The sequence below is a fragment of the Trichogramma pretiosum genome, unplaced genomic scaffold, assembly GCF_000599845.2.
Source record: "Trichogramma pretiosum strain Unisexual culture from Peru unplaced genomic scaffold, Tpre_2.0 scaffold19, whole genome shotgun sequence".
In the NCBI taxonomy this organism is placed as follows: domain Eukaryota; kingdom Metazoa; phylum Arthropoda; class Insecta; order Hymenoptera; family Trichogrammatidae; genus Trichogramma; species Trichogramma pretiosum.
The window spans coordinates 1,283,317-1,297,603 of record NW_019641707.1 but is presented as its reverse complement, the minus strand read 5'-3'; the positions used below and the strand labels follow the sequence as shown (position 1 = coordinate 1,297,603).

The window sequence follows — 14,287 nt, the reverse complement described above, 5'->3', positions numbered from 1 at the left end:
CACAAAAATTGCCATAACGTGGATGGCCGAGCTGCCTCTGCTAAGTGATTTATACGGCGGATTATTGTTTACGAGGCCATTATCGAAAAAATCGCCATTGTCATGAGAGACTGCTTATTGCATTGTGTGCGCGCCCAGCGTACGTGTAAAGAGGAGACAGAATATGAAATACACAGTGTCTGCTTCTTTTCTCTTCGGCGCTTGAGCTTTTTACTTGCGAGCCTTTTACAGGTCCGAGGGAAATTTTGCTCTTTCTCTCTCGCTCTCTGTCTTTTGCTCCGTTTATGAAACGCGGAAGATCGGCTTAACGGTTATTGCAATGTGAGTATAATAGCCATACTGCCGGGACCAAGAGTTATAACATCGTCTCGTCTTCAACGGTTCCTACCGCATCTTTTTATCGTGTTTGTTCTCTCCTCTCGTTCTCTATCTTTTCTCCCTTTACTCTACTTTTCTCTTTACTTACCTATATCACTTTTCCCATAGCGTAATTAACTCTTTTACGGTGCATAACGCGCAAATGGACTCTCGGTTCTCATGTTTCCTCCCGGTAGCAGGTATATAAATTACGTTTTCATGACACACCGTTGTCATTGCAATTCCGCTCTGGTACGTTATGGTTTTTTTTTTATTTTTTCTACTGCTGACTAATTGTAACTAAAAATTCGCGTTGTTTTTTCCTTAAATGAAATTTCAGTGCTTTTATCATTTCAAGCTCGAAAAAGTGGTTGTCAGCTTGAGCTTTTGCACAAGAGGGCCCGCCCTCTGTACGTGTTGCCGTCGGTGGCTTGGAATATTCAATTATATCGATGCTTCGCCGATGGGCGTACAGGTAGCTACAACGTACGGGTATATTGTTGGCTCAATATTATACCAACACACGTAATTAAATAGCGATATACGCAGACAAAGCTGCACCTAATTTTCTGTACTTTGATATCATGCCGAGTGCAGTTGATTTTTTTTTACGCGGTCCGGCTATATACGATGCAATATATCAGTAGCTGCGATTGTTTCGATCCGCTGCTCCCCGAATACCGTGCGGCATATAAATAATGCAGAGCAGCGAGTTATGTCACGCATCGTAAATCCATCGCTCGCGAAGACACGAAGAGCTATATTGTATACGTACGTATATATTACTATTCGCGCGCGCGCGCGCGTGTGTATCGAAAACTGCACGCGGCGCGGCTACATCCGCGTGTCTGCTTTTACTTTTTTTTTCAAGCGCAGTACATAACGAGCAATACGAAAAGTCTTCTTCCGATCGCTGCGCTATGCATGTATTAAAACGAAGAATAATAAGACGAATCTTCGGGTCATATCAATGGGGGCCCATGGCACGAGGATGACGGGATAGTCGATATAATGTAACACCGCACGAGGCACGACAATTATACCGAATACAATCGACGAGCGCGCCAGAGAGAGAGAGAGAGACGCGTTCACGTAACGAGTTCTGCACGACGGGTTCCTCATATAACATTTCGCAACGTCGCTATATATCCTCGCGGCCGCCACCACCACCACCATCACCGCAGTTGGGAGCTGTGTAAATACAAAATAGACATAAATTTGCATCGATCGCTTTATTTATTCTCTGATATAGAGATCTTCGAATGTGTAAATTGCCGATTACGCGGCGTGCAATTCTAATGCATCAAGTATCTCGGGCTGCTATCTGTACACACCCACTAATAGCCGTTGCTCCTGAACGTATACACGTACTATATATAGGCTATACCATGTGTATATAGGTATTACGCGAGATATGTATATCAGGGATTATATTCGAGTGAGTCCACGCGCGCCGCTAACCCAGTTGGTAATATTCGAGTTCGCGGGGCTTTGGGTTGGTTGGCTGCTGCTGCTGCTGCTGTTGTTGTTGTTGTTGTTGCTGGCGAGTGAGATAATACCTGGAGCTTTATAAATATATAGGAATCAGCCATGTGCGGCTGCCGCTGTAATAACAATATGTTACCAACCAGGGGGGAAATTTCGCGCGAGTGCAAAGGAAAAGAAAATCGATCGAACGCGAGAGAGACAGCTAGAGGGAAAGAGGGAGAGAGAGAGGGATATTTTGAAACGGCACGCGGCGTTTCGCGATTATTCGATTTATAGCGCAACATCAAAGCCAATGGCTCTCTGGTACTGCTGCGAGCAGTGGCGCGGTGGTGGCAATATTATAGATTTACTCTTGCGCGAATATGTACACGTTCGATACTAGTAAGCCAGTTACACGCAGGAGTGTATATATGTGTGTGTGTACGTAAGTGCACATTGTGTTAGTACTCGATGCTGCTGCTAGCTACGTGCGGCACAATATATATGCCATGCATACACAGCGTCGAGAGGGCTTTTCTCGCTGGTAGCTGTTATATAGATTAGCTGTATATGTACTCGGTTGCGCTAGCCCTGCGCGCCTACACCAACGAGTACACGTAAACGAGAAGATGATTTAGGGCCTGTTATAGTTCGCTTACACGAGCAGTTTCCTACTTCCCACGTATCGCATGTATACTTGCTTACACGTGGCAATGTACTTTTGCGCGCTATATATATGCGCGATCGGAGACCAGCGCAGACATTGGCTACAGAGTGCGTGCAGGGCACCGAAGTCGAGGTAATACCCCAACCACCGCCCGAAATTATACACGCTACGTATATAATCGCTGTGCGCAGTGTAACTGCAAACGAATGCTTATTTCAATGCTTGGATTACGAGAGGATTATGGGATAATTGAAGATTGCCTTTGTCGGCTTTTGCGGCGGCGCTTGACTCTGTAGATATTGTTGAGCTTTATAAGCCTGCGCGCAAGCACGCACATACAGCGCGAGATAGGCAACCAACGAACAGCTTTCGCGGGCGCGCCTTATTTTCTTTGAACTCCTTTTTTCCTTATTTGTTTTTCTTACGCGTACGTACAGAGTTGAAGTGAACGTAAAAAGTCGAGGGGGTGAATCTTCCATTTACTTCGCAAGCTGCTTTTCCAGCGCTTTATCTGCAATCGCACGTACGCTAGCTGCTGCTGCTGCTGCCGCTGCTGCAGTGGTATGTGTACGCAGCTAGAAACGCGCGCGGAGAAAGCCAGAAGTCTGTTTTATTCCGGAGCGCATATAATACATTCGAGGCGCGGCGGCAGCAGCAGCGGAAAAAACTATATATGACTGAAAGTCAAATGTCAAAGGAAAAACCTTTTCCCGAAGCACCTCGGCATATATAGAGGATTCGTTCTTCTATATATGGTTGATTCTCCCGAAATCTGCTTTTTCGGGTATGGAAAACGAAAAAATGGTGAAAATTTTTTTGTCATATTGAACGGCGCGAACTAGTTTACCCTTTTTTAAACCATAAAATATGAATAATTATTGAATCTGGGGCTTTGAGATTTCGTTTTACGAAAACTATGTCCGATTTTATGCTTAAAATCGACTATTTTCGGTTACGGAGGTGACACACACGGAGGTGACAAATCGCTGCTTTGATCAACTATGTAAGAAAAATAAGAAACGCACAAAATTTTCCGCACAACCCGAAATGTGGTCATGAAAAACGAGTCTTTTGACGGGGCGAGCGGTTAAAAAGAATGATCATAGCTCGAGATATTCATGTCCACGGAGGTGACCGTTTTTTTGACACACGTGAATTTTTCAATAGAATAATTATCGCAGCATCGATAAAATGTAAAATTTGAACCCGCAACCTACACCAATCGAAAGCTGGGCTATAATACTTGACATTTACGTATCTAGCGACATCAAAAATGAGTTAGCGACCCAAAGCAGACGGTATGTTTGAAATTATTCAGAAGCATGATTAAAATCCGAGACATTTTTCAATTGCGTGGGAAATTTTTTTAAAACATTTTTCAAAGCCCTATAATAGACTTAAACTTTACTCTGGATGTATAGAAGCTGGTCTCATAGTTATTATAGGGTCAGGTGCTAATGAGAATGCATGGTACATGCAAATAGAGTTGATTTTGAGATGTAGACATGCCACGGAGGTGACATTTGGCATGTATATCTTCACGGCAAATTTAACTGACCCTAAAAAATTGAAATATTTATGTCCTATCATGAAGAATACAACAATATTGAATGAATGACCGAGCCAGTTTTGGCTCATCTTCACTAGTTTAAGAATATGGCATATAGACATGCAAAAAGCAGATTTCAGGAGAATCAACCATATAATACTTTCCGCACACGCCTTCAAACAGTAGTGCGTATATAGGAAGATCGTATTCCACTAGCTTCGTGAGAGCTTCGAGAGATTCGAATTTTTTTTTCATTTTTTTTGCACACAGAAATATTCTCACGATAGAGCGAGGCGTAGGTATTGGCGTTCGGAATATTTTTCCGCGGCTCTTTACTCGTCGTCTAATTGGATACGTTGAGAATTCTCATTTGAATCATAATAGCTGTATAATGTACCAGATCGAGATTCTGCGCACTTGCGAACAAAGTAAAGAACTGAGGGTCGTCCTTTTTTTTTCATTATTATATTTTTTATTCGATGATCGCGGGCGAGTGGCGCGGATAGGAATAATTCTTTATTGCCGCAGGAGCAGAAACCCTACGGTAATTTTTTTCTTTCTGCAAAAAAATACGATCATAATAATAAATAATCGGAACTAATCAATACGCTTGATCGACTATTTGAAAATGAATAGCTATTGGAAGATTGCATCTGATACGCATTGAATTTATGAATGTTCATGCGATAAAAGCTCAAATACAACAATGTGTATCGTTCCCATTATGATTATAATTAAAAATGCATCAGATGAATCAATGAAGCACATTAAATTGTTACGAGTATTAATATCGCGGCTTGACCTCGACAATCTTTGGACTCTCGAGAATCAATTATTGTGTACATACAGATATATACGGGGAAAATAGTTGCATGTTGCGATTCTTCGCCCGGGAATTCAATTAATTTGACTTGTTCGTTGAAAGCAGCCTGGTCTTATCCAAGACAACTGATTGAATTAGCCGTACCCTATTATCAAATTGAATCGCATCGGATAGAGGAGCTCGCAGCGCCCGGCTAATTTGATTGTTTTCTAAATATCTCTCTCAGCGAAGCGCCATCCACACAACGGGTAGGAAGGGCAATTACATGAAACGCGAAACCTCGTCTTATGCGCACTCGGCCAACTGCAGTGCGCCGGAACCGTATAGTGTAGTAGTGACATCGGAGAGCTATACATTTTATAGGTCCCTTGTTAACGGTTGGTCAATTATAATTGGATGTCACGTTATACTGCACGCGCAACTACATAAATGCATCGGAGCACGACACCTGACAAAACTGTTAATGATAATATCGCTGCGTGAATCTCACCCAATTCGATATCGATTTTTATCCAATTTTCATAAGTGTCTGACGTATCGATTCAAAACGGCGTACTCACCGCAACGTAAATATTATTATTTTTGTGTCAGGTACGACTTCGTGGTGATAGGCGGTGGGAGCGCAGGTGCGACGGTCGCCTCGAGACTATCGGAGGAAAATCGATTTTCAGTGCTACTGCTGGAGGCCGGTCTGGACGAGCCTACCGGAACGCAGATACCGTCCTTTTTCTTCAACTTTCTCGGCTCGGAAATTGACTGGAAGTACAACACCGAAAGCGAGAACGAGGCGTGTTTGAACAAGGACAATCGGCAATGCTACTGGCCCAGGGGCAAGGTATAACATTTTCCAAAATTAAACTCAATATTTTTTTCATTTTTTTACTTTGATTCGCCGACTATCATAGTTCAACTGATATGATGGATCCAGTAAATGTTTCAACAGCTATACATACTAATGGATATATTTATTTGATTTTTTGTTTTATAATTGTAATTGTTAATGAAAAGGTCCATCGTTTCGAACATATTCGTTGCCTTCAAGCTAGAAATAAGCTTTGCAATTATGCACTCGGGACAAATTTGGTAACTTTGATAAACCATAGCGCATGAGCATGTCCATCACTCCAACGGCTTAAAATGTAATCACGCTACACGTACATAGGAACGAGAGAGTCATGTACAAGTGTGTGCGTGTGGAGGGTTTACGTCATGGTGTATATATGTGTGTTGTGTATCTGTGCATAGGTACTAGGCGGCACTTCGGTAATGAACGGCATGACGTACATGCGAGGCTCGCGCAAGGATTACGACGATTGGGCGCGGCTCGGCAATCCCGGCTGGTCCTACGACGACGTGCTGCCCCACTTCATCAAAAGCGAGGACAATCTTCAGGTCAACGACATGGATTACGGCTATCACGGCGTGGGTGGGCCGCTCACGGTCACGCAGTTCCCGTATCATCCTCCGCTGAGCCACGCGCTCCTGCAGGCCGGCAAGGAAATGGGTTAGTTTAAAACGTACTTTACCTCCCTGCAAGCATCTATAGAGCCGAGAAAGCAAGCGCGTGAATATATAATTCGCAGCCAATTAGCTCGAGTGTCTCTTTCCCTGCGCGAGCGGAGATCGCATTCTGTGCAGAAGTGCACCACCGCCGCCGCCACCGTCGCCAAGCGTACTTAATTTGATTTCCGAAACTTTTTCCGCGCCTAGCTATTCGATTCCACATGAGAGAGCTATTGTTATAAGCCCAATTTGCATTTATATAAGGATCCAAAGAATCGGAATAAAAGCGGGAGAACTTCTGTATTGGTTATTTTTTCTCAATCGTGCAATCGTTCAAAATGATCGATTGATTCGAAGTCTATTCGATACCGTAGGATACTCGATACCATGTTACACGAGATGTAGGGAAGTTGTAAGCCTGCAATAAATATCGAAGTCTCGTTGAGCGTGTCATTGAAAAATTTTCAAGTTTTGACTTTCAACAAAAATATCGCGCAGGATACGAGACCGTCGATCTCAACGGAAGGACTCACACGGGCTTTGCCATCGCTCAGACAACGTCGCGCAACGGATCTCGCCTGTCGACCGCCCGAGCTTTTCTGCGACCGGCGCGCAACAGACGCAATCTCCACGTAATGCTGAATTCCACCGCCACGAGGATCTTGTTCGACCGCAACAAGAAAGCCGTGGGTGTCGAGTTCGAGAACGACGGCGTGCTTCAGAGGGTGACGGTGCTCAAAGAGGTCGTGGTCAGTGGCGGTGAGTACTTGTATTCTACGACTTGCATGGCAACCCGAGTTTATTTAAAGTAGCAATAAGTAAAGCTTCAAAGACATTGCGACGTTATACTTGTTTTACCTATTTTCGGGCGGAAAATCGATATTATTGTCACTATAGTAATTAATTGTTCTTTATCGCGATGTACACCTCAGACACGGAATAAAGGGGTCACGCGGCCCTTAGGTTGACTATTGAACAAAAAAATAGCCCCAACTTTTTTGCTCCATACAGATCGTGAATCTCTTTTTCCTCACTAGGCTGGAACATCAAAACTATTTTACAGCGCGCAAGTTTCATCTATGAGATTAACGAGATACATCCACGAGAAAAGTCTCTTATCGGCAATTGAAGTTGTTGGGCTTTGACAAGTATCGACAAGCAAAGTTCGAAACGTAATTTAAACTTATAAGTGGATTTTCTCAAGAGTAATTGCACGAAAAATCGTTAGCCGAAGTTATTTTCTTCTTTTCGTCCAGTGTACCATCACCATGAATTTCCATCAAGCAATGAAATATGTTTCTTTGATTTTTTTTTCATACATATAAAAAATTTCACCATCCGTAAAATTTTTATGCATAAAAGTTACATCAAACTAATTTTATCATTCACGCATCCTTTTTTTTAAACCAAGTTCAACCTTTTACCTCACCGCATTTAATCGAAAGCGAAGGTAACCTGACGAGGCTATATAATAACGACGAAATATCGGAAAATAGGTGCTGTGAATTCGCCGCAAATTTTGCTGAACAGCGGAATTGGACCGCAAGAGGAGCTGAGCGCCGTCGGCGTTCCGGTGGTGCAGGACTTGCCTGGGGTGGGAAAAAATCTCCACAATCACGTCGCCTACGCGATCGCCTTCACGATCAATGACACCGACACGACACCCCTCAACTGGGCCACTGCCATGGAATATCTGCTGTTCAGGGACGGCCTCATGTCGGGCACTGGTAAGTCGCACATATAATGGTATATATAACTATACATAAGTTTGCACGCGACATTGCATTATTGTATATAATTTTCTCTCGATGTTGCGCGCTTCCCTCGAGTGATGTGTGTACTTTGAGCGAGACTAAAGGTCGAGTAGTAATTTGTGAGCAAGAAATAATGTGTGTGTTTAGCACTCAGTTTACGTTGGGATGTAATTTTAAAACAGGTAGCTGTAATATTTGTTTTTCATTGGCCTAAAAAACATATAATACAATTCATTAGAATCTTACAACTCGATGCACACATAAATAAAATATCAAAAACGTAAAATTCTCTACATCTTTGATTGGAAAAACAAAAAGTACAAAGAAACCACAAAAAAAGAAATTTCTTTGAAAAAGTATTACAGTTTGCGGAAGTAAATAAAATTCATGAATTGTCTTTATTCAAGTAAATTATCGAAGCACTAGTTTATCATACTAGTCATTTGTTCTTGATCAAGACTATACATATTAAATCAATTAAAACATTTCTTTGAAACTCGCACAAAAGTATATAACAAACTGTCGGCATGCTAGTAGTTTTCCTAGCTCCGATTCGTTCGGTATAAAAAAGTTGTTTTCTTTTTTCTATTAGACTAACTGAAGTTGAAGTTGGTGGCCGGTACGAGCTTCGACTCCATTATGCCAGTCAATCCGGTACTTTCAAAAACACTCGCAATGGCGCATATACGAGCGCGCGCTGGCAGAGAAGAATTTCGCATTCTATTCACGCTGTTTGCTTGCGCGCCCAAGTAAAAATCGATCGATTTTCGTGCGGCGAAGCTTTTCTTTTGCTCACCCTCTACGCGATATACATCACGCACAACGACGAATTCAAAAGCTCACCACCATTATCTCTCCGGCGCGCTTGTACGCGCGATAAAAGTTATGTATATTGGAAAAAGCAGCAAGACGCTGTACTAAATGCGCGCCATATTCGAGTATGCGCGCGAGCGTCAAGAGGTATTATATACGAGGTGCAGAATAGGACAGTATGCATAATGTATACATAATTCGAAGCGAGAAAACCAATTCATGCCTTCCCCTTGTATAATACGAACGTAAGCGCGCGGCAAGTGCATTTCGACCGACCACGTCGCTGCTACACAATTTTCTTATCCGATTTTTGCCGCGTTTACACAATAAGCCCGAAAAATATGAGAACGAAATTATTGAATTTACAAGACTAAATATTTAATCTACCCTATGGAGATCGCATGCGAAAAAGCTAGCGTGATTAATCTTTTGTTGCACTACAAAATTCTTGAGAGATTAACATAAAAAGAAAAAGATAAAGATTCAATTACATTGTATGGAGATATTTCACATTTGGAAATAAATTACGCGAATACCTGATATTTGATTGCATGTAGGCTTTATAAAACAAAGTTTTAAATCTCGAAAAAAATCGAGTACAAGCTTTTTCGGTTACTCGCACGCACCTAGTATGGATAAACTTTTGTTAAACTTCAAACCAATATAAATTACATTTGAAATTAGATATAGATATGTTCAAATTTTACGACATTTTTTTTAAACGTACAGTATTGAGTTACTGCACGTGCCATAAAAGAATAGGAGCGGTAAAATATGTCAAAAATACGATGTGCGTAAGTGTACGCGGGGGCAGGTAAATAAAAAACCGAACACACAGCGCCAGAGATCGAAAGAGAAGCGTGATCCAACAAAGACAAATAGCAGCTTTGGCTTGGCTAGAATATAACATATAGAGCGATTACGTATATAGATGCATTTGGGACAGAGCGAAAAGTACCTACGGTAAAGCGAGTATATATAGTGTGCAGTACGTCTCCTGTTTAATACGTAACAATTTCTCTCTCTCTCTCTCTCTCTTTCGTTCCCTATGTACGCCATACATACAGCGCATCGATTTCCAGGCTTTTTCTCGTTTGCTCGGCCGCCCGTAACCGTCAATTGATCCGACATGCTCTTGCGCTTTCCAGCGCTGCTGCTGCTGCTGCTGTTGCCTCCGCACAGTACTACTACTACTACTATACCGCTGCGCAATGTGCACAACCCACCCACATCTCTTACTTCGGGTAAACATATACACGGCAGCTCGAATCGTCCGATTCGATCATTGCGTACGCGTACTACTTGCGGGCGCATGAGCATGTATTCTATCTATACCTATATGTATAGTAAAGAATCTGCCGCTGTGCACGAGCTGGGCTTACTGTATACAGCAGCCGTACATATATGTGTGTGTGTGTGCACGTCCAACTCCTACACCGCACAGTGAGAAACCATTTTTATGTATATAAAGCGATCGCAGAGATGAATCTGCGACTGAATGTATCCTCGACTATTTCGCGAGTGTGTATGCGCGATTTTTCCCGTCGAACTCGAGCAGTTTTTTGCATTATAAAAGAAACCTCGCAGTACACGAGTTATGGCTCTATATGTATTTATGTATAGTACTTTTACGTAGCTTTTTTCTGATCGTTCAAGAGATGAGGACGGCGATGTGCATAAAGCCAACGGGCCGGCAATATTAGCATGTTTTTGTGGTCGTTCCGCAGTAAATTGGCCTTGCCGGAGCAGCAGCAAGAACGCGCCACCGTGAAGTAGCAAAAAAGTATTCGACACAACTTTTTGCCCGCACCGCTAAAACGCTCTATAGCTAATAATTTACGATGCATTGGCCTGGGCTGTGCACGATCCATTATGGGCATTGAAAAACTTACAACAAATTTTTTTAAAAGGGGAAGCGAAAAAAGTACAAAAACATCTTATAAATATCAGCGGGCTCGAGTTAGGAGCTCGTTAGGAGCTATCCGAGACGAAGTTTGAATGCATAATTCGATATAGAAATGCACATTTATACAATCGTAGTTATCTCTCGTCCACGACAGTGTCCGCTATATACATATCAACTGTGTGCACGAGGCATGTATTATGCAGGCCGCGCGCGATCTCTGGCGAAAATTAAATCTTTAGTAATAAATGAGTTTTCCTTCCCAGCGGATCCCGTGACGGTGGCGCTGCGCCACCACCACCCGCCTTTCCCGGCAGCTCTGTCGAATTTCCAGGTCTATAAAAAGTAAATTGATAGCTCGTTACGCATCGCTGGCTGAGTAATTGAAGATATCACGCGCACGGCTCGCAGTGTAGCGTACGGGCTTTTCACGTGGAATTATGTTTTTCCTTATATACGCGTATAGTTTATTGTTATAGTATAGCTCATGCGCTCGAGCTGTTCTCTAGGCGGGTAGCAGCAGCAGCAGCAGCAGCAGCAGCACATAGCCCGTCGCGCCTCGTGATAAATACGGGCCAGAGTACTCTTAGTTATAATTAACGACATGTTAAGTATATAAATTATTCGTGCGTATACGCACACCCGTGCTCGTGCACACACCTATATCGATATTTTCACAGAGATATGTTCATTCGCCAAATTAAATTTGTTTCTGCGATGAATATAACAATTGTAAAGTTCTGCTCTCGATGCGAAAGCTGAAGCTCACTGCGCGAGTTTTCATCAAACGTGTACGATTCGACTGGCGCGAAATGCACGATTTGCATAGAATTTTTAATGCTGTTTCGAATATTAATCCTGGGTAAATACAGACGTGCGCGCAAAAGCTCCGAGAGAAATATAATTTTATTTTTCTTTCTTTTTTCATTGAGCAGAGCGCGCACGTGCACATCTCAATTGCAGTATTACAATACCATTCAATTGTAGCCTCGAGCGATTCGGGCTCTTATAAAGCTTCTTGCTTTTTTCCCTCCGTATTCTTGTTCGTCGGAAAAGCCGCACGTCGAGAACGTGGAAATAGCACGGGGCGTATAACGACGTCGATATTGTTTTTCGTACCTGCACAGTACAGCCTTCGCTCATTATAATAACGATCGACGCGTACATACCAACTTTGAAAAGAGAAACACCATTAGATCGTGGGTTTTTATACGTAAATAAATATACACTTGCCGCACTGCCTCGTTTATAGCGAACATACGCGCACTTGTCATTTTGTCACGTAAATGTTTTTGCTTTTTTGTCTCTACCTCTGGAAATTATCGCGCATAAAGTGACATTATTTTATTGTCGTTCACCGCTCACCTCCTCGGGCTAACGCACGCAATTCACGGTCCCTTTCGCTCGTCGGGCTTATTCCCCTCGACGCACGTAACGTCGATGTATACGCTCGCCGGGCATATAATGCGGCAAGGCAATTGTATCCGCGTGACGAACGTCTAGTGAGGTAGAATCATGTTTATTACTCAGTTGTCTATTTTTTCATACGATCCCTTATTACTCGAAACATTTTACGCATTATTCGAAAGTGATAATTTAATACAATTACATGAAATCACTTCCTCATTTCGATAATCTTCTATTAGCTCCAGGGCAGCTGCGCAAGTCCGTTAGATCGAGGAGAAAAATTAGCAGAATATTGATTGAGAGAAATGTGGATACTTAATTGGAAAATAAAGAAATAAATCATTGTTGCGTAAATATTTTTGAGACCCCAAAGTATGAGTATGCATTTATGTTTATAAACTTCATTATTAATGATCGTTTACCCGAAGCTCGAAAAAATATTTAAAAAAAAAAACCGAATTCAAAATAAATATAGATGAAATACCTTTATATCGTTAATTTAATGTTTCAAAATAAAGTGATTATTTTTAACAATCATTATAATTTCATTTCAACGAGTAAAACTAGAATTTATCTATTTGAAATAAGTTGTCACCAAACAAAAACAAAAATACAAAGTAGAAAAAATTAATTCAACACGTACAACCAATGCATATATCCTGCAATAGCAGCTCTTTAAAAATTAAATTTATATCGTCCCACGGGCCTCGGGTTTATAGATTACGGCTCAAAGAAAGGAACGTTTTAACGACTGAAGAAAAGCTCGTACGTTCGATACTTGACAAGAAATTTTATTTTATAACTGTGTTACTGAGAAAAAAATTTACGACCACTAGCTCCTATAATTATGGGATATTGCTAATAAATATTATTGAAAGTACGTTATTTACGAGCGCTTGTATCGAGTGAGGTACCGATCGTCGGTTATCGTTTTACGCGCGTGTCAGACAGCGCCCGTTTGGATCCTACATAATAAAAAAGAATAATAATAATAAACGCGGAAATTTTTCCACTCGCTGTATATGAATGCAGGTAGTAAATGAAAATCAACATCCAGTGATTATAAAGCTCTCGCAAGCTCACGCGCTACAAGCTCGCCGAGTATAGCGCCGGAATTCTCAAGAAAACAATTATCGCGCGTCACGAAGCGAGTAATTGCGCGCATCTGTAGCGAAACGTGTAAACGAACACGTTTCACAAAAGATCGCGTGTGCAACGACTTAGGTATACCGTGTACGATGCTCTCTCTCTCTCTCTCTCTCGTCGACTGGCACAGCCAGGCGTTTACGTGTACGTATATAAATCGCACTCGCGAAGAGAGCACTCGGATCCACGCGTGGACCGAAACAAAGTCTGTCTACCAGGAGCTTTTATATTATAGTTTATGAACGTCGCGTTGCCCATACGCCTATATGCAAGATTGCACAATTTTTCTGTACAGGCCGCCACCACCGCCACAAATCGTATAATAGCACGAGTGCATTAGAAGCTGAAGCCATACGTATTACGTAGGTGTATGGCACGAGCTTATATACGTACACGCTCGTGACGTTTAAGTATTTACGGGATACGCGGGTGAGTGGCAGTCGCGCCGCAACGAGAAAGATGTGAATTTGCTGCACGCGTGTGCACACCGAAGGGACTTGCGCGCGCACGTTAGTGTGCGTACGTCGCTGACGTTAATGGAGTAATAGGGCTCTTTCGCCTATGTTACCATCGCTCGCCAGCCAGTATTAATCACGAATATATCGAAGTAATTCCAGATTTATGTCAAGCTGCGTGCCAACTATACTCTCGGTGACACGAGCGCGCCTATAAATTATCGACTAATTCATTCATAACTCTGCGGGCTATGTACGCGCGTGCAGTTACGATATATATAATGAATAATACGACGCACGCATAATTCGCTGCATAATAATGGTGGTCTCGGGCGGCCTTGCCTGTACATAGCACACACACTCGAGTATACACGAGTGCGTTGCGCGAGAAACAATTTTTGCTACTTGCGACAACAAAACTCGCCTCGAATCAACATTATACA

General features: G+C 42.3%; 1 protein-coding gene across 1 annotated transcript in view; it reads left to right on the top strand.

Moving 5' to 3' along the window:
* LOC106650785 (glucose dehydrogenase [FAD, quinone]) overlaps window positions 1-14,287 on the top strand; it is a 29,171-nt gene that overhangs the window by 12,064 nt on the left and 2,820 nt on the right. Inside the window, exons 3-6 of the mRNA XM_014368985.2 lie at window positions 5,455-5,698; window positions 6,109-6,367; window positions 6,865-7,125; window positions 7,863-8,093. Coding sequence (XP_014224471.1) covers window positions 5,455-5,698; window positions 6,109-6,367; window positions 6,865-7,125; window positions 7,863-8,093 — 995 coding nt within the window. The remainder of the gene's footprint in view (window positions 1-5,454; window positions 5,699-6,108; window positions 6,368-6,864; window positions 7,126-7,862; window positions 8,094-14,287) is intronic.